This window comes from Schistocerca nitens, chromosome 6 (assembly GCF_023898315.1).
Source record: "Schistocerca nitens isolate TAMUIC-IGC-003100 chromosome 6, iqSchNite1.1, whole genome shotgun sequence".
Classification (NCBI taxonomy): Eukaryota; Metazoa; Arthropoda; class Insecta; order Orthoptera; family Acrididae; genus Schistocerca; species Schistocerca nitens.
This window is the reverse complement of record NC_064619.1, coordinates 751,191,016-751,213,356: the sequence shown is the minus strand read 5'-3', so window position 1 is coordinate 751,213,356 and position 22,341 is coordinate 751,191,016. Positions and strand designations below refer to the sequence as shown.

At 43.5% G+C, this 22,341-nt stretch overlaps 1 protein-coding gene across 1 annotated transcript in view; it reads left to right on the top strand.

The window, feature by feature from the left end:
- Positions 1–22,341, top strand: part of LOC126263621 (ras-associated and pleckstrin homology domains-containing protein 1-like) — a 453,221-nt gene that overhangs the window by 203,616 nt on the left and 227,264 nt on the right. Inside the window, exon 6 of the mRNA XM_049960707.1 lies at positions 11,951–12,031. Within this exon, the coding sequence (XP_049816664.1) occupies positions 11,951–12,031 (81 nt within the window). The remainder of the gene's footprint in view (positions 1–11,950; positions 12,032–22,341) is intronic.

Below are 22,341 nucleotides of genomic sequence, written 5' to 3'. Positions count from 1 at the left end.
AGCAGCAGTGAGTTTCGCAAGAGGACAATCATCTGACAGCATAGCACAAAGAAACTGTAGCAGGTTCGAGCATTTGCATGAGCGGGTGTTTCCAGCAAACAGTGTACAAGCACAAATTACTCCAGACTTGCACGAGGTTACTGCATATGTGACATTTAGTGGTTTATTTCTCTCCTTATGGCCAGGAACATTTCTTTTCCACATCATCCTTCCAAGAAACTACCGAAGAAAATCACTGAAATGTAATTGAAAGTGAAGACTGATAGAACACAATTCATGGTGAAAGTAGTACTGAAAGCAACTTGCTTGGGTTCTGCATATTCAGCGGGCACCTCGCTGGCACAAAATACCAGATTTCAGGGCTGATTTTATGTTGTTGTTGTGATCTTCAGTCCTGAGACTGGTTTGATGCAGCTCTCCAAGCCACTCTATCCTGTGCAAGCTTCATCATCTCCCAGTACCTACTACAACCTACATCCTTCTGAATATGCTTAGTGTATTCATCTCTTGGTCTCCCTCTACGATTTTTACCCTCCACGCTGCCCTCCAATACTAAATTGGTGATCCCTTGATGCCTCAGGACATGTCCTACCAACCGATCCCTTCTTCTGGTCAAGTTGTGCCACAAACTTCTCTACTCCCCAATCCTATTCAGTACCTTCTCATTAGTTATATGATCTACCCATCAAATCTTCAGCATTCTTCTGCAGCACCACATTTCGAAAGCTTCTATTCTCTACCTGTCCAAACTATTTATCGTCCATTTTTCACTTCCATACATGGCTACACTCCATACAAATATTTTCAGAAACAACTTCCTGACACTCAAATCTACACTCAATGTTAACAAATTTCTCTTCTTCAGAAACGATTTCCTTGCCATTGCCAGTCTACATTTTATATCCTCTCTACTTCGACCATCAGTTATTTTGCCCCCCAAATAGCAAAACTCCTTTACTACTTTAAGTGTTTCATTTCTTAATCTAATTCCCTCAGCATCACCTGACTCAATTCGACTACATTCCATTATCCTCGTTTTGCTTTTGTTGATGTTCATCTTATACCCTCCTTTCATGACCCTGTCCATTCCGTTCAACTGCTCTTCCAAGTCCTTTGCTGTCTCTGACAGAATTACAATGTCATCGGCGAACCTCAAAGTTTTTATTTCTTCTCCATCGGGGATAGGCTACAACCCTGTATCATTCCCTTACCAACCACTGCTTCCCTTTCATGCCCCTCGACTCTTATAACTGCCATCTGGTTTCTGTACAAATTGTAAATAGCCTTTCGCTCCCTGTATTTTACCCCTGCCACCTTCAGAATTTGAAAGAGAGTATTCCAGTCAACAGCCTTTCCTTAATCTATTTTCTAAGATAAGTCGTAGGGTCAGTATTGCCTCACGTGTTCCAACATTTCTGCGGAATCCAAACTGATCTTCCTTGAGGTCGGCTTCTACCAGTTTTTCCATTCGTCTGGAAAGAATTCGTGTTAGTATTTTGCAGCTGTGACTTATTAAACTGATAGTTCGGTAATTTTCACATCTGTCTACGCCTGCTTTCTTTGGGATTGGAATTATTGTATTCTTCTTGAAGTCTGAGGGTATTTCGCCTGTCCCATACATCTTACTCACCAGATGGTAGAGTTTTGTTAGGACTGGCTCTCCCAAAGGTGTCAGTAGTTCCAATGGAATGTTGTCTACTCCGGGGGCCTTGTTTCGACTCAGGTCTTTCAGTGCTCTATCAAACTCTTCACGCAGTATCGTATCTCCAATTTCATCTTCATCTACATCCTCTTCCATTTCCATAATATTGTCCTCAAGTACATCACCCTTGTATAGACCTTCTATATACTCCTTCCACCTTTCTGCTTTCCCTTCTTTGCGTAGAACTGGGTTTCCATCTGAGCTCTTGATGTTCATGCAAGTGATTCTCTTATCTCCAAAGGTATCTTTAATCTTCCTGTCCCCCCTGCTGGTCCGGGGTAAGGATAGGCTCGAGGTATTCCTGCCTGTCGTAAGAGGCAACTAAAATGAGTTTCAACTGTTTCGGCCTCCTAGTAGTAGGTCCCCCTTGGGGTTTGACCTCCGTTTTTCAAAATTCTACATAAGTACGAGACTTTTGGGGAAGGACGCCTTACATGGTGTATCACTGGTCCTCAGTGCACTACGACCTTGGCATTCAGCATTGTAACGGCGTTGTAACCGCACCCACTGTTCCTCAAGTTGGGCCTAAACGCCTGATGGGTTGCACAAGTTACGCCCATAGTGCTTCCCCATCTGCACCTACGATCATGATGGACCTTCCATGGCACCCGAAATCCAGCATGGTAGCCAGCCCGTTGTGGTGGGGTCGTCATATACCCTCTAGGTTGTAGCCCCCTGACAACACAGGGATCGTACTGCTGATACCTGAGCTGCACCCTCCCCACGTCAGCCAAGGAGTAGATGCCCGTCTCCTTGGGGCATCGGGACTCCCGGCAACCTTCATCCTGCCAGGTGGCTCTTGCTGAGGCTGGGTGGCGCCCGTGGGGAGAGCCCCTGGTCGGAGTGGGTGGCATCGGGGCGGACGTTTCGCAGATGAAACGTCAACATGTATCAGGTCGCTCTGCGGCTGAGTCTTTTAAAAAGAAAGGTACTGTCTCTGGTTCTGGTTCTCCTGCCCTTTCCCCCTTGGCCACTCCCTGGGAGGAAGGACAGGCCTGCCGGCTTGGGGCGAAGTACTTCCCGCGCTATTTAGTCTGTTCTCGGACCGATGGGGGGACGTTCGCCATCTCCAAGCCCATGTTCTTTGTCCAGCACATCGAGGACATCTTCAGGGAAATCGAGGCTCTCAGTAAAATGCGTTCGGGGTCCGTTCTTATAAAGTCCGCCTCCGCCACACAGTCGGCGGCGCTCCAGGCGTGCGACCGACTAGGGGACATCCCAGTGTCTATTGTCCCGCATCTGGCACTGAATAGGACGCAGGGGGTTATTTTTCATCGGGACCTCCTGCTGCAATCTGATGAGGAGCTCAGTGCCAACCTGGAGCGCCGAGGCGTGCATTTCGTCCGGCGAGTTCAGCGCGGCCCCAAAGACCGTCGCGTCGACACCGGAGCCTTTATCCTCGCCTTCGAGGGGGACGTTCTCCTGGAGAAGGTAAAGGTGATGTGCTACCGGTGCAACGTGCGACCTTATGTCCAGCCTCCTATGCGCTGCTTTCGGTGTTTGCGCTTTGGGCACATGTCGTCGCAGTGTGAGGCTGAGCCCCTTTGTGGCGATTGCGGACGTCCTCTTCGTGAGGAACATACATGCACTCCACCACCTCGGTGCGTTAATTGTCCTGGCATCCACTCGCCTAGATCTTTAGACTGCCCCGCGTATCAGAAGGAGAAGAAGATTCAAGAATTAAAAACTTTGGATCATCTCTCTTATTCGGAGGCCAGGAAGAAGTATGACCACCTCCATCCCGTGACGTTGACAACTTCGTTTGCCTCAGTCGTGTCCACTCCTTCCACAGTATCCTCACCCCTCTCCTGTCCCCCCTCCACCTCCTCACCCCATCCAGGGTCTATGCCTCCGCCTCCCAAATCCCTCCCTTCCAAATCCTCCTCCCTCGTGGCCCCTGCCCCCTCTGCCCCGGGGGCCACCCTTCCTCCTCTTCCCCCTCCGCCGCCTGAGAAGCGATCCTCTTCTCAGGCGTCCATCGGGGAAACGTTCCGGACCCGGCTTCCGAGGTCCGGCGTTCCAACACGGACCCCGCGCGTGAGGACCTTCTTCGGGTCCAGCCCACCATCACCGTGCCTCATCGGACTTCCAAGAAGGCCTCCAAGAAGAAATCTTTATCCCCCTCTCCACCCCGGCGTGTTTCGTCTGACGCTCCATCCGTGAGTCGCTGCTCCCAGCCGTCCTCAGTTTCGCCGGAACACTCTGCTGCCAGGCGCTCAGCTGGCCTCTCGTCGGCGAATGATGCTGCCCCTCCTACGCAACCCGGGAAAGTGGCCGCCGCTGGCGACGACTCGATGGAACAGGATCCGCCTCCCGCCGGTTGTAGCGTTGTTCCCTCGACAGCTGGCCCTCCGCGGCCGTCGAGGTGACCAGCTCTTCACCCGTTTCGCTCCCCCTCTTTTCTGACTAGCGATGGCTTTGTTACATTGGAACATAAGATGTATTCGATCTAATCGGGCGGAATTACAACTGCTCCTCCGCCTGCACTGTCTGCTCGTCCTTGGTCTCCAGGAAACCAAGTTGCGCCCAACTGACCGTATTGCTTTTACCCACTATACCTCGGAGCGGTCTGACCTCCCCCCTGTGGACGGTATTCCAGCTCATGGTGGGGTCATGTTGCTCGTTCGGGACGATGTCTATTACCGTCCCCTCCCATTGACCACCCCACTCCAAGCAATAGCTGTCCGTATTACACTCCATCGTCATCCGCTGTTAGTCGGGCTGACATGATGCACCTGATTGTTCAGCTTCCTCCGCCGTTTTTATTGTTTGGCGACTTTAATGCCCATCATCCCCTTTGGGGCTCTCCTGCATCCTGTCAGAGAGGCTCCCTCTTGGCAGATGTCTTCAACCATCTCAATCTTGTCTGCCTCAATACTGGCGCCCCGACTTTCCTCTCGGACTCTACTCATACCTACTCCCACTTGGACCTCTCGATCTGATCTACCACTCTTGCCCATCGGTTCGAGTGGTATGTCCTTTCTGACACCTATTCGAGCGACCACTTCCCCTGTGTCGTTCGTCTCCTGCACCACACCCCATCCCCACGTCCTTCGAGCTGGAACATACCGAAAGCTTATTGGGGACTTTACTCCTCCCTGGCGACCTTTCCGGACCACGATTTTCTCAGTTGTGACAGTCAGGTCGAATACCTCACAGCTGTTATCATCAATGCTGCCGAACATTCCATTCCTCGTACTGCCTCATCTTCACGTCGCGTTTCCGTCCCGTGGTGGAATGAGGCTTGTCGAGACGCTATCCGTGCTCGACGACGTGCTTTACGCACCTTTCGCCGCCATCCTACGTTGGCGAATTGTATTGGATACAAACGACTCCGAGCGCAATGCCGTAGAGTCATCAAAGACAGCAAAAAAGCTTGTTGGGCCTCTTTCACCAGCTCCTTTAGCAGTTTTACTCCCTCTTCTGTCGTCTGGGGTGGCCTGCGCCGGCTGTCGGGCATTAAGGCCCACTCCTCGGTACCTGGCCTGACTTCAGGTGATGAGGTCCTTGTTGATCCTGTGGATATCTCCAACGCCTTCGGCCGCTTTTTCGCGGAGGTTTCAAGCTCCGCCCATTACCACCCTGCCTTCCTTCCCAGGAAAGAGGCAGAAGAGGCTCGGCGACCTTCCTTCCACTCTCTGAATCTGGAAACATATAATGCCCCCTTTACTATGCGGGAACTCGAACGTGCACTTGCACTGTCCCAGTCCTCTGCTCCGGGGCCAGATGCCATTCACGTTCAGATGCTGGCACACCTTTCTCCGGCAGGCAAAAGCTTCCTTCTTCGTACCTACAACCGCGTCTGGACCGAAGGTCAAGTCCCCATGCGTTGGCGTGACGCCGTCGTTGTTCCTATACCCAAATCTGGGAAGGATAGACACCTTCCTTCTAGTTACCGCCCCATTTCTCTTACAAGCTGTGTCTGTAAAGTGATGGAGCACATGGTTAATGCTCGGTTAGTTTGGATTCTTGAATCTCGACGGCTACTTACCAATGTTCAATGCGGCTTTCGTCGCCACCGCTCCGCTGTTGACCACCTTGTGACCTTGTCGACATTCATCATGAACAACTTTTTTGCGAAAGCGCCAAACGGTCGCCGTGTTCTTCGATTTGGAGAAGGCTTATGATACCTGTTGGAGAGGAGGTATCCTCCGCACTATGCACGGGTGGGGTCTACGCAGTCGCCTGCCTCTTTTTATTGATTCCTTTTTAACAGATCGACAGTTTAGGGTCCGTGTGGGTTCCGTATTGTCCGACGTCTTCCTCCAGGAGAACGGAGTGCCTCAGGGCTCCGTCTTGAGCGTAGCCCTTTTTGCCATAGCGATCAATCCAATTATGGATTGCATTCCACCTAATGTCTCAGGCTCTCTTTTTGTCGATGACTTCGCGATCTACTGCAGTGCCCAGCGAACATGCCTCCTGGAGCGTTGCCTTTAGCGTTGTCTAGACAGCCTATACTCATGGAGTGTGGCAAATAGCTTCCGGTTCTCTGAAGAGAAGACGGTTTGCATCAACTTTTGGCGATATAAAGCGTTCCTTCCGCCATCCTTACATCTCGGTCCCGTTGTTCTCCCATTCGTGGAAACAACTAAGTTTCTAGGGCTCAGACTGGACAGGAAACTTTGTTGGTCTCCGCACGTCTCTTATTTGGCTGCCCGTTGTATACGGTCCCTTAATGTCCTCAGTGGTTCATCTTGGGAGCGGATCGCACTGTCCTGCTTCGCTTGTATCGGTCCATAGTCCGATCAAAGCTGGATTATGGGAGCCTCGTCTACTCGTCTGCTCGGCCATCCCTCTTACGCCGTCTCAACTCCATCCACCATAGGGGGTTATGTCTTGCGACCGGAGCTTTCTACACTAGTCCCGTCGAATCTTTATGCTGAAGCTGCCGAATTACCATTGACCTACCGGCGCGACGTACGCCTTTGTCGATATGCCTGCCGGCTGTTGTCAATGCCCGACCACCCCTCTTATCAGTCCTTCTTCGCAAATTCTCTCGACCGTCAGTATGGGTTGTATGTGTCTGCCCTGCTGCCCCCTGGAGACCGCTTTCGTCGCCTGCTTCGACAATTGGATTTTGCCCTCCCTACCACCTTCAGAGAGGGTGAGAGCCCGACACCACCTTGGCTCCAGGCTCCGGTTCATGTTTATCTCGACCTCAGCTCGCTCCCGAAGGAGGGTACTCCGGCTGCAGTGTATTGCTCATGGTTTGTCGAACTTCGTGCGCGACTTGCCAGTCACACCTTTATTTACACTGATGGATCCAAAACTGACGATGGTATCGGCTGTGCCTTTGTCGTCGGGGCCGTCACCTTTAAATACCGGCTCCTCGACCAGTGTTCCAGCTTTACGGCCGAGCTTTTTGCTCTCCATCAGGCCGTTCAGTATGCCCGCCGCCACCGCCATTCATCGTATGTACTCTACTCTGACTCACTCAGTGCTCTTCAGAGCCTTGGAGCTCCATATCCGGTCCATCCCTTGGTGCAATGGATCCAGCAGTCCCTCCTTTCTTTCGCTGAGGGTGGCTCTCCTGTGAGCTTTCTGTGGGTTCCCGGCCATGTAGGAGTGCCTGGGAATGAGGCTGCTGATGCTGCAGCCAAGGCTGCAGTCCTCCTGCCTCGGCCAGTCTCCCATTGTGTCCCGTCATCTGACGTTAGTGGGGTTGTTTGTAAGAGGCTTGTGTCCTTGTGATGGGATACTTGGTCCTCACTTCAAGGAAACATGCTCCGGGCAGTAAAACCGTTCCCAACTGCTTGGACAACCTCCTCCCGACCATCTCGGCGAGAAGAGGTCCTTCTGACCAGGTTGCGGATTGGGCATTGCCGGTTTAGCCACCGCTACCTGCTCTCCGGTGACCCAGCCCCGCAGTGCCCTTGTGGTCATGCATTAACAGTGCGCCATGTTTTATTGTCGTGTCCCCGTTTTAGTCAATCTTGTGTTGTCCTGTCTCTGCCATCTACTTTACAGGATATTTTAGCGGATGACGCTCGAGCAGCTGCTCGTGTTCTTCGTTTCATTACTTTGACTGGATTGTCCAAAGACATCTAACTCTTTCACTTATTTTATCTGCTTCTTTGTAAGAACTTTCTGGTGTCTCCCCCCCCCCCCCCCCTTGAGTTTTACTAGATTCTATGTGCTCTAACAATTGTGACTGGGCGCTAATGACCTCAGTAGTTGAGCGCCCTTAAACCCAAAAAAAAAAAATAATAATAATAATCATCCTGTAGGCAGTATCTATTTACCCCAAGTGAGATAAGCCTCTACATCCTTACATTTGTCCTCTAGCCATCCCTGCTTAGCCATTTTGCACTTCCTGTCGATCTCATTTTTGATAATCCTGAGTTAATAACGAGCATCAAAACCGATTCAGGGATTAGTGAACACAGGGTTGTCGTAGCGAGATTGAATATTGTAATCCCCAAATCTTCGAAAAATAAGCGAAAAATATATGTATTCAAAAAAGCAGATAAAAATTCACTTGACACCTACCTGAGACATTCTCCAGTCATTCCAAATTAATAATATAAGTGTAGACCATATGTGGCTTAAATAGTATCAGCAGCAGTTGAGAGATTTATACCAAATTAACAAACGGTGGAGCTGATCCTCATTGGTACACAAAACGGGTTAGAACACTGCTGCAAAAACAACGAAACAAACGTGCCAAATTTAAAGACACAAAATCACGAAGATTAGCGATCTTTTACAGAAGCCCTAAATTTAGCGCGGACTTCAATGCGATATGCTTATAACAGTTTCCACAACGAAACTTTGTCTCGAAACCTGGCAGAAAATTCAAAGAGATTCTGGTCGTATGTAAAGTATGTTAGCGGCAAGAAACGATCAGTGCCTTCTCTGCGCTATAGCAATGGAGATACTATCGAAGACAATGCTGCCAAAGCAGAGTTACTAAACACAGTCTTCCGAATACCTTCACAAAAGAAGACGAAGGAAATATTCCAGAATTCGAATCGAGAACAGCTGCCAACATGAGTAACATAGAAGTAAATAACCTCGGAATAGTGAAGCAACTTAAATCAATTAAAGCAAGACTTCTGGTCCAGACTGTATACCAATTAGGTTCCTTTCAGAGTATGCTGATGCATTAGCTCCATACTTAACAATCATATACAACCATTCACTCAACGTAAGATCTGTACCCAAAGACTGGAAAGTTGCACAGGTAACACCAATATTCAAGAAAGGTAGTAAGAGTAATCCACTAAATTACAGGCAAATATCGTTATCGTCGATATGCAGCAGGATTTTGGAACATATATTGTGTACGAACATTATGAATTACCTTGAAGAAAATGGTCTATTGACACACTGTCAGCATGGGTTTAGAAAACATCGTTTCTGTGAAACACAACTGGCTCTTTATTCACATGAAGTGTTGACTGCTATTGACAATGGAGTACAGATTGATTCAGTATTTCTGGATTTCCGGAAGACTTTTGACACTATACCACACAAGTAGCTCGTAGTGAAATTGCATGATTATGGAATATCGTCTCAGTTATGTGGCTGGATTTGTGATTTACTGTCAGAAAGATCACAGTTCGTAGTAACTGATGGAAAAAGTCATCAAGTAAAACAGAAGTGATTTCTAGCGTTCCCCAAGGTAGTGTTATAGGCCCTTTGCTGTTCCTTATCTATATAAACGGTTTGGGAGACAATCTGAGCAGCCATCGTCCGGAACCGCGCGACCGCTACGGTCGCGGGTTCGAATCCTGCCTCGGGCATGGATGTGTGTGATGTCCTTAGGTTAGTTAGGTTTAAGTAGTTCTAAGTTCTAGGGGACTTATGACCTCAGCAGTTGAGTCCCATAGTGCTCAGAGCCATTTGAGCAGCCATCTTTGGTTGTTTGCAGATGACGCTGTCGTTTATCGACCAATAAAGTCATCAGAAGATCAAAACAAACTGCAAAATGATTTAGAAAAGATATCTGAATGGTGTGAAAATTGGTAGTTGACCCTAAATAACGAAAAATGAGGTCATCCACATGAGTGCTAAAAGGAACTCGTTAAACTTCGGTTGCACGATAAATCAGTCTAATCTAAAAGCCATAAATTCAACTAAATACCTAGGTATTACGATTACGAACAACTTAAATTGGAAGGAACACACAGAAAATGTTGGGGAAGGCTAACCAAAGACTGCGGACACTTAGAAAATGTAACAGACCTACTAAGGAGACTGCCTACACTGCACTTGTCCATCCTCTTTAAGAATACTACTGCACGGTGTGGGGTCCTTACCAGAGAGGACTGACGGAGTACATCGAAAAAGTTCAAGAAAGGCAGCACGCGTTGTATTATCGCGAAATATGTGTCACAGAAATGATACAGGACTTGGGCTGGACATCATTAAAAGAAAGGAGTTTTTCGTTGTCTGAATCTTCTCACGAAATTCCAATCACCAACTTTCTCCTCCAAAAGCGAAAATATTTTGTTGGCACCAACCTACTTAGGGCGGAATGATCACCATGATATAAAGGAAATCAGATTTCGTATAGAAAGATACAGGTGTTCATTATTTCCGCGCAGTATAAGAGATTGGAATAATGGAGAATTGTGAAGGTGGTTCGATTAACCCTCTGCCAGGCACTTAAATGTGATTTGCAGAGTATCCATGTAGATGTAGATGTACTTTTTGCTACTACTTTGAGCATAGCAACTGCAGATGTGGATGTTGAAATGAAATTTGGACACAAAAGGTCCATCAATCTGTTCCCATGATTCTGTACCTGAACAGCATAGTCATTGACATTCACATGCATTTCTTTGTGCTATTGCATTCATCAGTTTAGAAAACGTCTGTTAGTAGTTTGATGAAATAATGAAAAAGAAAATATTTATTTATATATTTATTATGTAAAAAAATGAAATGAATGGGTTTGAAAATGGGGAGAAGAAACGTTGCTTTAAATAGTTTTGTTATTTGCTCTTTCAGTACGAAATTTGTTGTAGAACCCCTTTTTTACGTGTGGTAATAAAAATTCATTTAGACAGAATTAAGCACGTTTAAAATTACGTGAACCTTAGCAACCCTCTCACGCTGATAAATTCATACTAACTGATTAAGAACATTTAGTTGAAAATTATATAAATTAAATTTTATACGTATTTCGGCCTTGGCACACATTTTCTAAATGCAGTGGTTTTTTAAATATTTACTGAATTCTTTCCTGGCATTAGCTATGGAACACAAGACTGTCTCTGTTAGCATAAAATGGTTAAATATTGCCAAGCCGACCTGAACGTTTAATTATCATTGACAAAACACACTTCACTATACGTTTAAGTTATTTGTTTTAGAAATTGAAAGAACCAACAGATTAACAACTTCAACGTTAATAATCCGCCTATGAATGCACAAATGTAAAACCAGTAATAAATTTCGTCAGCCTCAGGATCGCTGTAAAAGAAAAATATTTCGTAATTCACTGCTAATTTTATCTGCTCCCGATTTACGGGTTTGGTTAATTTTTTTGCGGAACCTTTTTTTAAATGTGCCGCCGCTGCAAATCGTTCGGTCGCGGCACAGCCCAGCAGCACCAACGATAATCGCTAAAAATGCTGAAAATTCTTTAAAGAAATATTATAGATGACATGGGCAAGCTAATTTACATTAGTAATACACAATTTTGATAAATTATAATGTATTTGGACCACAACTTTGTAATTTCTCCTCTAATGGCGGCTAAAGATAGATACAGACAAAAGAAGTCTACTCATTCATAAAATGCTACGTCGCACGTTCCTCCTCTCTCTCTCTCTCTCTCTCTCTCTCTCTCTCTCGAGGAAGACGACAAAGAATGCACATTATGTATTCCTATTTATACTCTTGCTGATAATGTCTCTTTGTAATCTTACAACATTATTTTCCTATGTGCCTGTATTTTACATTTGTTATCGCAGATATTAACATATTTCGTAATTACATTATGAGTATAGAAATATTACAATCATAAATACATCGAGAATATTATTACAGAAAATATTACAATAATAACGAATGTCCTTTATACAAAATTAAATAATATTTTTTTGTTAAACAATTACAGTACATACGAATTGCTTCGTAGTGGCGTAAATAGTACAATTAAATGTCATTTCATTTTATTAATAGTGTGTGTGCTGCCAGGGAACGTTACAGTAAGATACTGTGTTTGTGATATGACATTGTTGGCTCATTTGGGATATGACATTGTCGGCTCATTTGGGACTTTCCTTCTGTTTGCAGTTCATTTCGAGCAAACTTCTGAAAGAGGAAGAGTCGGAGTTGGAGTCAGACAGCGGCATTTCAGACGAGTGTGCAGCACAGGTAAAGTACTGTATGTTACAGGTTCTTTTCAAAAAAAAAAAAATGTTGTGCACATAATTGAATACTAATTAGTCACTTCATTATTTCAGTTCCCTGTTGTTGGGGGAGAGGGGCAGGGTGTTTTGGCATGTGTGTACTGGAGAATAATAGGAACAGCTGAGTACTGTGCCGAATTACTACAAAATAAATAATGACTGTTGAAGAGGAACCATCTTCGTTGAGATTTATGTTATTTTGTTTGTCCTAAAGTTTTGTAAGAGTTTTTTTTTCGTGTGAATTTGTATGAGTGACACAACTGGAGCTTTCTTCTTCTTTTATTAATAATAATAATAATAATAATAATAGCTTTGCATTGACCAACAAGGACATGCAACAACATGAATCTCTCTCCCATAATCATTGTTTCCTGTTTTTGGCAGTTCTTGTTTTTCTTCTTCCCCATACTCTCTTGCCACTTCATCTGTTTATGTTGTTTGTCATTTCTTTTTTTTTTATTTTGTTTTTGCCTCAGCAGGCTACTTAATTTAGTATTTTATTCTTAAAATAATTTCTTTCTGTGTGTTTAATATTTCTTTGTAGGTATTTTCTTATTAAAGAAATATTAAAGACACAGAAAGAAATTATTTTAAGAATAAAATACTATTCTTTGTAGGTATTTTCTTATTCCTACCCCCATGAACCATGGACCTTGCCGTTGGTGGGGAGGCTTGCGTGCTTCAGCAATATAGATGGCCGTACCGTAGGTGCAACCACAACGGAGGGGTATCTGTTGAGGGGCCAGACAAACGTGTGGCTGCTGAAGAGGGGCAGCAGCCTTTTCAGTAGTTGCAGGGGCAACAGTCTGGATGAGTGACTGATCTGGCCTTGTAACAATAACCAAAATGGCCTTGCTGTGCTGGTACTGCGAACGGCTGAAAGCAATGGGAAACTACAGCCGTAATTTTTCCCGAGGGCATGCAGCTTTACTGTATGGTTAAATGATGATGGCGTCCTCTTGGGCAAAATATTCCGGAGGTAAAATAGTCCCCCATTCGAATCTCCGGGCGGGGACTACTCAAGAGGATGTCATTATCAGGAGAAAGAAAACTGGCGTTCTACGGATCGGAGCGTGGAATGTCACATCCCTTAATCGGGCATGTAGGTTAGAAAATTTAAAAACGGAAATGGATAGGTTGAAGTTAGATATAGTGGGAATTAGTGAAGTTCGGTGGCAGGAGGAACAAGACTTCTGGTCGGGTGAATACAGGGTTATAAATACAAAATCAAATAGGGGTAATGCAGGAGTAGGTTGAATAATGAATAAAAAAAATAGGAGTGCGGGTAAGCTACTATAAACAGCATAGTGAATGCATTATTGTGGTCAAGATAGACACTAAGCCCATGCCTACTACAGTAGTACAAGTTTATATGCCAACTAGCTCTGCAGATGATGAAGAAGTTGATAAAATGTTTGATGAGATAAAAGAAATTATTCAGGTAGTGAAGGGACTGGAATTCGAGAGTAGGAAAAGGGAGAGAAGGAAACATAGTGGGTGAATATGGATTGGGGGAGAGAAATGAAAGAGGAAGCCGTCTGGTAGAATATTGCACAGAGCATAACTTAATCATATCTAACACTTGGTTCAAGAATCATAAAAGAAAGTTGTATACATGGAAGAATCCTGGAGATACTAGAAGGTATCAGATAGATTATATAATAGTAAGACAGAGATTTAGGAACCAGGTTTTAAATTGTAAGACATTTCCAGGGGCAGATGTGGACTCTGACCACAACCTATTGGTTATGAACTGTAGATTAAAACTGAAGAAACTGCAAAAAGGTGGGAATTTAAGGAGATGGGACCTGGATAAACTGACTAAACCAGAGGTTGTACAGAGTTTCAGGGAGGCATAAGGGAACAATTGACCTGAATGGGGGAAAGAAATACAGTAGAAGAAGAATGGGTAGCTCTGAGGGATGAAGCAGTGAAGGCAGCAGAGGATCAAGTAGGTAAAAAGACGAGGTCTAGTAGAAATCCGTGGGTAACAGAAGAAATATTGAATTTAATTGATGAAAGGAGAAAATATAAAAATGCAGCAAATGAAGCAGGCAAAAAGGAATACAAACGTCTCAAAAATGTGATCGACAGGAAGTGCAAAATGGCTAAGCAGGGATGGCTAGAGGACAAATGTAACGATGTAGAGGATTATCTCACTAGGGGTAAGATAGATACTGTATACAGGAAAATTAAAGAGACCTTTGGGGAAAAGAGAACCACTTGTATGAATATCAAGAGCTCAGATGGAAACCCAGTTCTAAGCAAAGAAGGGAAAGCAGAAAGGTGGAAGGGGTATATAGAGGGTCTATACGAGGGCGGTGTACTTCAGGACAATATTATGGAAATGGAAATGGAAGAGGAGGTAGAAGAAGATGAAATGGGAGATACGATACTTCGTGAAGACTTTGACAGAGCACTGAAAGACCTGAGTCGAAACAAGGCCCCGGGAGTAGACAACATTCCATTGGAACTACTGACGGCCTTGGGAGAGCCAGTCCTGACAAAACTCTACCATCTGGTGAGCAAGATGTACGAGACAGGCGTAATACCCTCAGACTTCAAGAAGAATATAATAACTGCAATCCCAAAGAAAGCAGGCGTTGACAGATGTGAAAACTACCGAACTATCAGTTTAATACGTCACAGCTGCAAAAATACTAACATGAAGTCTTAACAGACGAATGGAAAAACTCGTAAAAGCTGACCTCGGCGAAGATCAGTTTGGATTCCGCAGTAATGTTGGAACACGTGAGGCAATACTGACCCTACGACTTATCATAGAAAATAGATTAAGGAAAGGCAAGGCTACATTTCTAGCATTTGTGGACGTGGAGAAAGCTTTTGACACTGTTGACTGGAATACTCTCTTTCAAATTCTAAAGGTGTCAGGGGTAAAATACAGGGAGCGAAAGGCTATTTACAATTTGTACAGAAACCAGATGGCAGTTATAAGAGTCAAGGGGCATGAAAGGGAAGCAGCAGTTGGGAAGGGAGTGTGACAGGGTTGTAACCTATCCCTAATGTTATTCAATCTTTATATTGAGCAAGCAGTAAAGGAAACAAAAGAAAAATTCGGAGTAGGTATTAAAATCCATGGAGTAGAAATAAAAACTCTGAGATTCGCCGATGTCATCGTAATTCTGTCAGAGACAGCAAAGGACTTGGAAGAGCAGCTGAACAGAATGGACAGTGTCTTGAAAGGAGGATATAAGATGAACATTAACAAAAGCAAAATGAGAATAATGGAATGTAGTCGAATTAAATCGGGTGAGGCTGTGGGAATTAGATTAGGAAATGAGACGCTTAAAGTAGTAAATGAATTTTGCTATTTGGGCAGCAAAATATCTGATGATGGTCGAAGTAGAGAGGATACAAAATGTATACTGGCAATGGCAAGGAAAGCGTTTTTGAAGAAGAGAAATTTGTTAACATTGAGTGTAGATTTGAGTGTCAGGAAGTTGTTTCTGAAAATATTTGTATGGAGTGTAGCCATGTATGGAAGTGAAAAATGGACGATAAATAGTTTGGACAAGAAGAGAATAGAAGCTTTTGAAATGTGGTGCTACAGAAGAATGCTGAAGATTAGATAGGTAGATCACATAACTAATGAGGAGGTATTGAATAGAATTGGGGAGAAGAGGAGTTTGTGGCACAACTTGACAAGAAGAAGGGACCGGTTGGTAGGACATGTTCTGAGGCATTTAGCATTGGAGGGCAGCGTGGAGGGTAAAAATCGTAGAGGGAGACCAAGAGATGAATACACTAAGCAGATTCAGAAGGATGTAGGTTGCAGTAAGTACTGGGAGATGAAGAAGCTTGCACAGGATAGAGTAGCATGGAGAGCTGCATCAAACCAGTCTCAGGACTGAAGATAACAACAACAACAACAACAACAACATTTTCTTATTTGTGTAATTCCTAGTATTGTCGGTCTCTTTTTCCACAGATACACAAGTATTTGTTTTGTTAGCCTTCTCTCATTCATTTGGCCCAAAGAAGAGGCAGAGAACATCAGGGCATTTCAAATGCGGTTGGTATTTCTCAGGGAAAATCTCATTTCAGCAACGAAATGGTCGTTTTACAGAGAGACCTCGGGCTATCACCGGCTGCCAGGTGACACCCACCCCCTCCCTGCAGCACTTGCCCTCCCGGGCACACCCCCGGCTCGCAGTTGGCACTGTCACCACTGTTCGCCATTAGACGAGCTGTTACTGACGAGAGCGGCAGGGTGACATGGGGAGTGGTTTGTTCAGATCTGGGAGTACATGTGGACCAGTCACTGTCATCTTGGTTCGTTGACGTGTCATCAGTGTCTCATGACTGCGGGTGCAAATAGCCCGCCCTACACGTACGTACTTCTACAATGGGCCTGTTCTGCGGGTATCTCTGATGGGTCGTGTCGGTTAACACGGGAGCCGTGGTTTACAGCTGATGTGCGTCCCCCACACGTATGATCTAGTCTCTCTGATCTGTCTGGAGGCAGAGTCCGATTGCTTGTGGCATAAATTGGCAGATTTTCAATATTTTTCCACCGTCCCCTTAACTGCGATCCATGTTCGTCAGTCTGAAGACCGTGGACGACAGATTTAGAGAGCTGTGACGGTCTCTCACCACAAATATGTTGCACAGTCTGGCATGTTATAAACATTTTATGTACTGTAGTCTGTTTTGCAATCTGAAAGTAATTAATATATTCAAAAGAAAGTATGGACAATGCTTGCAAGAAAATTGTAGCAGTTGCTGTTGGTACTTGTATATTTCTCTAAAGAAAAATTGAGCAATACCTGTAAAATAATGTACATAACATAGTGGATAACAGCCCACAATAAAGAACGTAATGCAAGCAACAGTTTATTGATGTCCACAATAGTGTCGATTTAGACAATACCGTCCTCCGCTCATTTCATGCTTCATTCGAGAAGCCTACATCTTTCTGAGCTTATTCTGAATTTATTGAAGGTACTTTAAATCTGTCTTTGCCACTACAACAACATGCTTATTTTTGTTATCAAATGTGCGTTATTGTATTGAAATAAAGTGTCATCAGGGGTCTGTAATGAAATATATTTACAATCTGGCTTGCTTTTCATATCTGAAACAGTTCATTAAAAAAGGTGTTGATGTTACTTATGATATGTTACAGCCAAGTTTCAGTTACCTTAGGAAATGCCTTCTGCTTGCATGTTTTATAGGTATTCCCTTGTTTGATGCTGTTGTTTCTTGTACCGTTGTTCCGAAGACAGATTTAAAATACCTTCAGTTGTTATAAAGCAGCTGCTGGTAATATAGTCACACAAAGAAAGAATGTTTTTCTGAAAGTTCATTTCAAATTTTGCAGCTTAGTTTTTTATAATACTTTGGTCCATAATTGGACAACTGTCTAGAAATCTTTCAACCATTTCTTTGCATGCCCTATTTTTTATGCTTTTGTTTGCGTAATGTTCATGTGTCAATTTTCACAATCAATGTGTTTCACAGTAGAGTTGTATAAGTTTTTCAGTGTAGTCATTGGTCCAGTGGTTTCATTATACTTGTAGCAACTAAAACTTCTTACTTGAAAGGCTGTCACTCATCAATGGTGAATTTCAAGTAACACCCACATTTCTCTTATTGCTTTGTTAAAATTTGCATCTTTTCGCAAAAAAAGCAGAGTTTTCACATTATTCTGAGAAGGAAAGTTGCTACTCACCATGTAGAGGAGATGCTGAGTTGCAGATAAGCACAACAAAAAGATTTTGACAATTAAAGCTTTTGGCCTTTGTCAACAACAACAACAACAACAACAACAACACACACACACACACACACACACACACACACACACACACACACACACAAACGACTGCAGTCTCAGTGGTTTCAGTTGCATGAAAATGCAGTCGTGTGTGTGTGTGTGTGTGTGTGTGTGTGTGTGTGTGTGTGGTTGACAAAGGCCATTGGCCGAAAGCTTTAAGTGTGAAAATCTTTTTGTTGTGCGTATTCTGCGACTTAGCATCTCCACTATATGGTGAGTAGCAACTTTCCTTCTCAGAATATTGTTACGTTCCAATGTGGATTATCCATTGTTAGAGTTTTCACTATGTCACCTCACTAATGTTGTAGTGCTGTTGCAGCTGCAGCAGAATACTGAAACAGGAGGAGGAGGAACCGTGTACAATTAGAGTGAAATGCTTATGAAAAATGACATTCTCGTTATAAAAGTAGATGTGTGATTTCTTCAAATGTTTTGCTGCAAAGCCACACTAATTCTCATTTCACCAGCTTTCAAATGCTCTTAACAAAATTACAGCATCCCATTCAAAAGTCTACAGTTACTCATTTACTGCAGTATGAGTAGATCTTGTTTTGATATCTCAAACAGTTTATATGACATGAGAGATGGTGTCAGGATGGTGATTCTTCTGTAATACCTGGAAAACCTGGAATTGTAAGGGAATTGAAAAAAGCAGGAATTTCAGGTGATCTCATGGAATTATGTGTTTTTAAATTTCGCATTGGTATTTTGTTTCACTGAATTTTATAAAACATTAATTTTTAAAGTATTTGATATTTCACAGTGTGCTAAAGAGATGAATATTATTTCATACAAGGTACCGATGTTGAGGAACTGCAGTCAAATTACTGCTTTGGGCTAATATATCTTACCTGAGAGGAAACAAAAATTGGCACTATGAAATACTCGAGCCAATCTCCCCAAACCCCTCACTCCCCCCACCCCCACCCCTCCCCCCACACGGTGCAGCAACAGCCACCACCCACCCCACTCCAATCCCCACCTACACCTTGTGGTGGGGTGGGTTTGTCTCTCCTTTAAACAATCAGTCCACCTACCTGGATAGGTTTCAGTTTGTCTGCCCCTTCACTCTGTTATGTATGCTAGGTACTGGTTTAGCCAACAAAAGCAGTGTTGACAAAAATTCAACTAAATATCTAATACACAAAGGCTGCATAACTCCACTACACGGGCAGTAGCTGAAAGTTAGTTAAATTATTGAGCGTCCAATATTCTTGCATGACTTGTTTACGAAAATGTGTAAAATTTCTTTTAAGTTGGTTTATTGCCTTTAAACCACGCAAAATGGCTATCAAGATCGTGTTTAGTTATGCAAAGTTACTGACTTCTCTGTTAAAATTTCACACCCAAAAGCAGCCGGAAGATACTTAGTCTAACCTGATATTTTGAACATCCTAAACAATCACTGACTCATGACTGCTTATGAGTAACACATTCAGTTGTTCAGTAGACTTCTTATAAAGAAATGTTCGCCATGTCTCGTAATCTGCATGAAAGATACCACACAGAGTTTATGTACGACATGAAATGTTGACACGTGAATATCTCCTAAAATAAAACACTCACAAAGCTCTAACTTTCACAAAATACTCAGCATTGTAGTCTCTTTTTGTCAACGATACGAGAACCAAACCAACACGTGAATTTCTTCGTGTGCTACCAAGCTACTGTATCGACTCGTAGAGCCGAGGCGTGAAGCGCTACTCGATCGCATGGGAAATGCTGTATTCCTATTGTCTAGTGTGTGTGCCAGTCAGATTATATTGAGCACTTCTATACTCACAGTATTTCTAATGTCAGCAAATCAGATTACCACAAGTAATTTGACTAGAACTCCCATAGGTCCTAAACTAAATAAAATTTAATGAAAACAAAGTAAAATTCCTTTCCACAAAATAAATTACTAATAAATTTAACACTCAATGCCCCTTCTGGCTACCTTTTACAAAATCGAGCTCACACGGACATTCACCATAAAATACCTTATTGCACAACAAATTCTCACGCATACATTACATAGTTTTGATATAATATCACATAAACGATGGACCTTGCCATTGGTGGGGAGGATTGCGTGCCTCAGCGATACAGATAGCCATACCGTAGGTGCAACCACAATGGAGGGGAATCTGTTGAGAGGCCAGACAAGTATGTGGTTCCTGAAGAGGGGCAGCTGCCTTTTCGGTAGTTGCAGGGGCAACAGTCTGGATGATTGACTGATCTGGCCTTGTAACACTAAGCAAAATGGCCTTGCTGTGCTGGTACTGTGAACGGCTGAAACTAAGGGAAAACTACAGCCATAATTTTTCCCGAGGGCATGCAGCTTTACTGTATGGTTAAATAATGATGGCGTCCTCGTGGGTAAAATATTCCGGAGCTAAAATAGTCCCCCATTCAGATCTTCGGGCAGGGACTACTCAGGAGGACATCATTATCAGGGGAAAGAAAACTGGTGTCCTACGGGTCAGAGTGTGGAAAGTCACATCCCTTAATCGGGCAGGTAGGTTAGAAAATTTAAAAAGGGAAATGGATAGGTTAAAGTTATATACAGTGGGAATTAGTGAAGTCTGGTGGTAGGATGAACAAGACTTCTGGTCAGGTGAATACAGAGTTATAAATACAAAGTCAAATAGGGGTAATGCAGGAGTAGGTTTAATAAGGAAAAAAGGAATACAAATGTCTCAAATTGAGATTGACAGGAAGTGCAAAATGGCTAAGCAAGTTTGGCTAGAGGACAAATGTAAGGATATAGAAGCATGTTTCACTAGGGGTAAGATAGATACAGCTTACAGGAAAATTAAAGAGACCTTTGGAGAAAAAAAGAACCACTTGCGTGAATATCAAGAGCTCAGATGGAAACCCAGTTCTAAGCAAAGAAGGGAAAGCAGAAAGGTAGAAGGAGTATATAGAAGATCTATACAAGGGTAATGTTCTTGAGGACAATATTATGGAAATGGAAGAGGAGGTAGAAGAAGATGTATGATACTGCGTGAAGAGTTTGACAGAGCACTGAAAGACCTAAGTCAAAAAAGGCCCCGGGAGTAGACAACATTCCATTAGAACTACTGATAGCCTTGGGATAGCCAGCCCTGACAAAACTCTGCCATCTGGTGAGCAAGATGTATGAGACAGGCAAAATACCCTCAGACTTCAAGAAGAATATAATAATTCCAATCCCAAAGAAAACAGGTGCTGACAGATGTGATAATTACTGAACTATCAGTTTAATAAGCCATGGCTGCAAAATACTGACACGAATTCTTTACAGACAAATGGAAAAACTGGTAGAAGCCGACCTTGGGGAAGATCAGTTTGGATTCCGTAGAAATGTTGGAACATGTGAGGCACTACTGACCCTACGACTTATCATAGAGAATAGATTAAGGAAAGGCAAGGCTACGTTTCTAGCATTTGTAGACTTAGAGAAAGCTTTTGACAATGTTGATTGGCATACTCTCTTTCATATTCTGAAGGTGGCAGGGGTAAAATACAGGGAGCGAAAGGCTATTTACCATTTGTACAGAAACCAGATGGCAGTTATAAGAGTCAAGGGGCATGAAAGGGAAGCAGCAGTTGGGAAGGGAGTGAGACAGGTTTGTAACCTATCCCCAATGTTATTAAGTCTGTATATTGAGCAAGCAGTAAAGGAAACAAAAGAAAAATTTGGAGTAGGTATTAAAATCCATGGAGCAGAAATAAAAACTCTGAGATTCACCGATGACATTGTAATTCTGTCAGAGACAGCAAAGGACTTGGAAGAGCAGCTGAACAGAATGGACAGTGTCTTGAAAGGAGGATATAAGATGAACATCAACAAAAGCAAAATGAGAATAATGGAATGTAGTCGAATTAAATCGGGTGAGGCTGTGGGAATTAGATTAGGAAATGAGACGCTAAAAGTAGTAAATGAATTTTGCTATTTGGGCAGCAAAATATCTGATGATGGTCGAAGTAGAGAGGATACAAAATGTATACTGGCAATGGCAAGGAAAGCGTTTTTGAAGAAGAGAAATTTGTTAACATTGAGTGTAGATTTGAGTGTCAGGAAGTTGTTTCTGAAAATATTTGTATGGAGTGTAGCCATGTATGGAAGTGAAACATGGACGATAAATAGTTTGGACAAGAAGAGAATAGAAGCTTTTGAAATGTGGTGCTACAGAAGAATGCTGAAGATTAGATAGGTAGATCACATAACTAATGAGGAGGTATTGAATAGAATTGGGGAGAAGAGGAGTTTGTGGCACAACTTGACAAGAAGAAGGGATCGGTTGGTAGGGGATATTCTGAGGCATCGAGTGATCGCCAATTTAGTATTGGAGGGTAAAAATCGTAGATGGAGACCAAGAGATGAATACACTAAACACATTCAGAAGGATGTAGGTTGCAGTAGATACTGGGAGATGAAGAAGCTTGCACAGGATAGAGTAGCATGGAGAGCTGCAACAAACCAGTCTCTGGACTGAAGACCACAACATCAT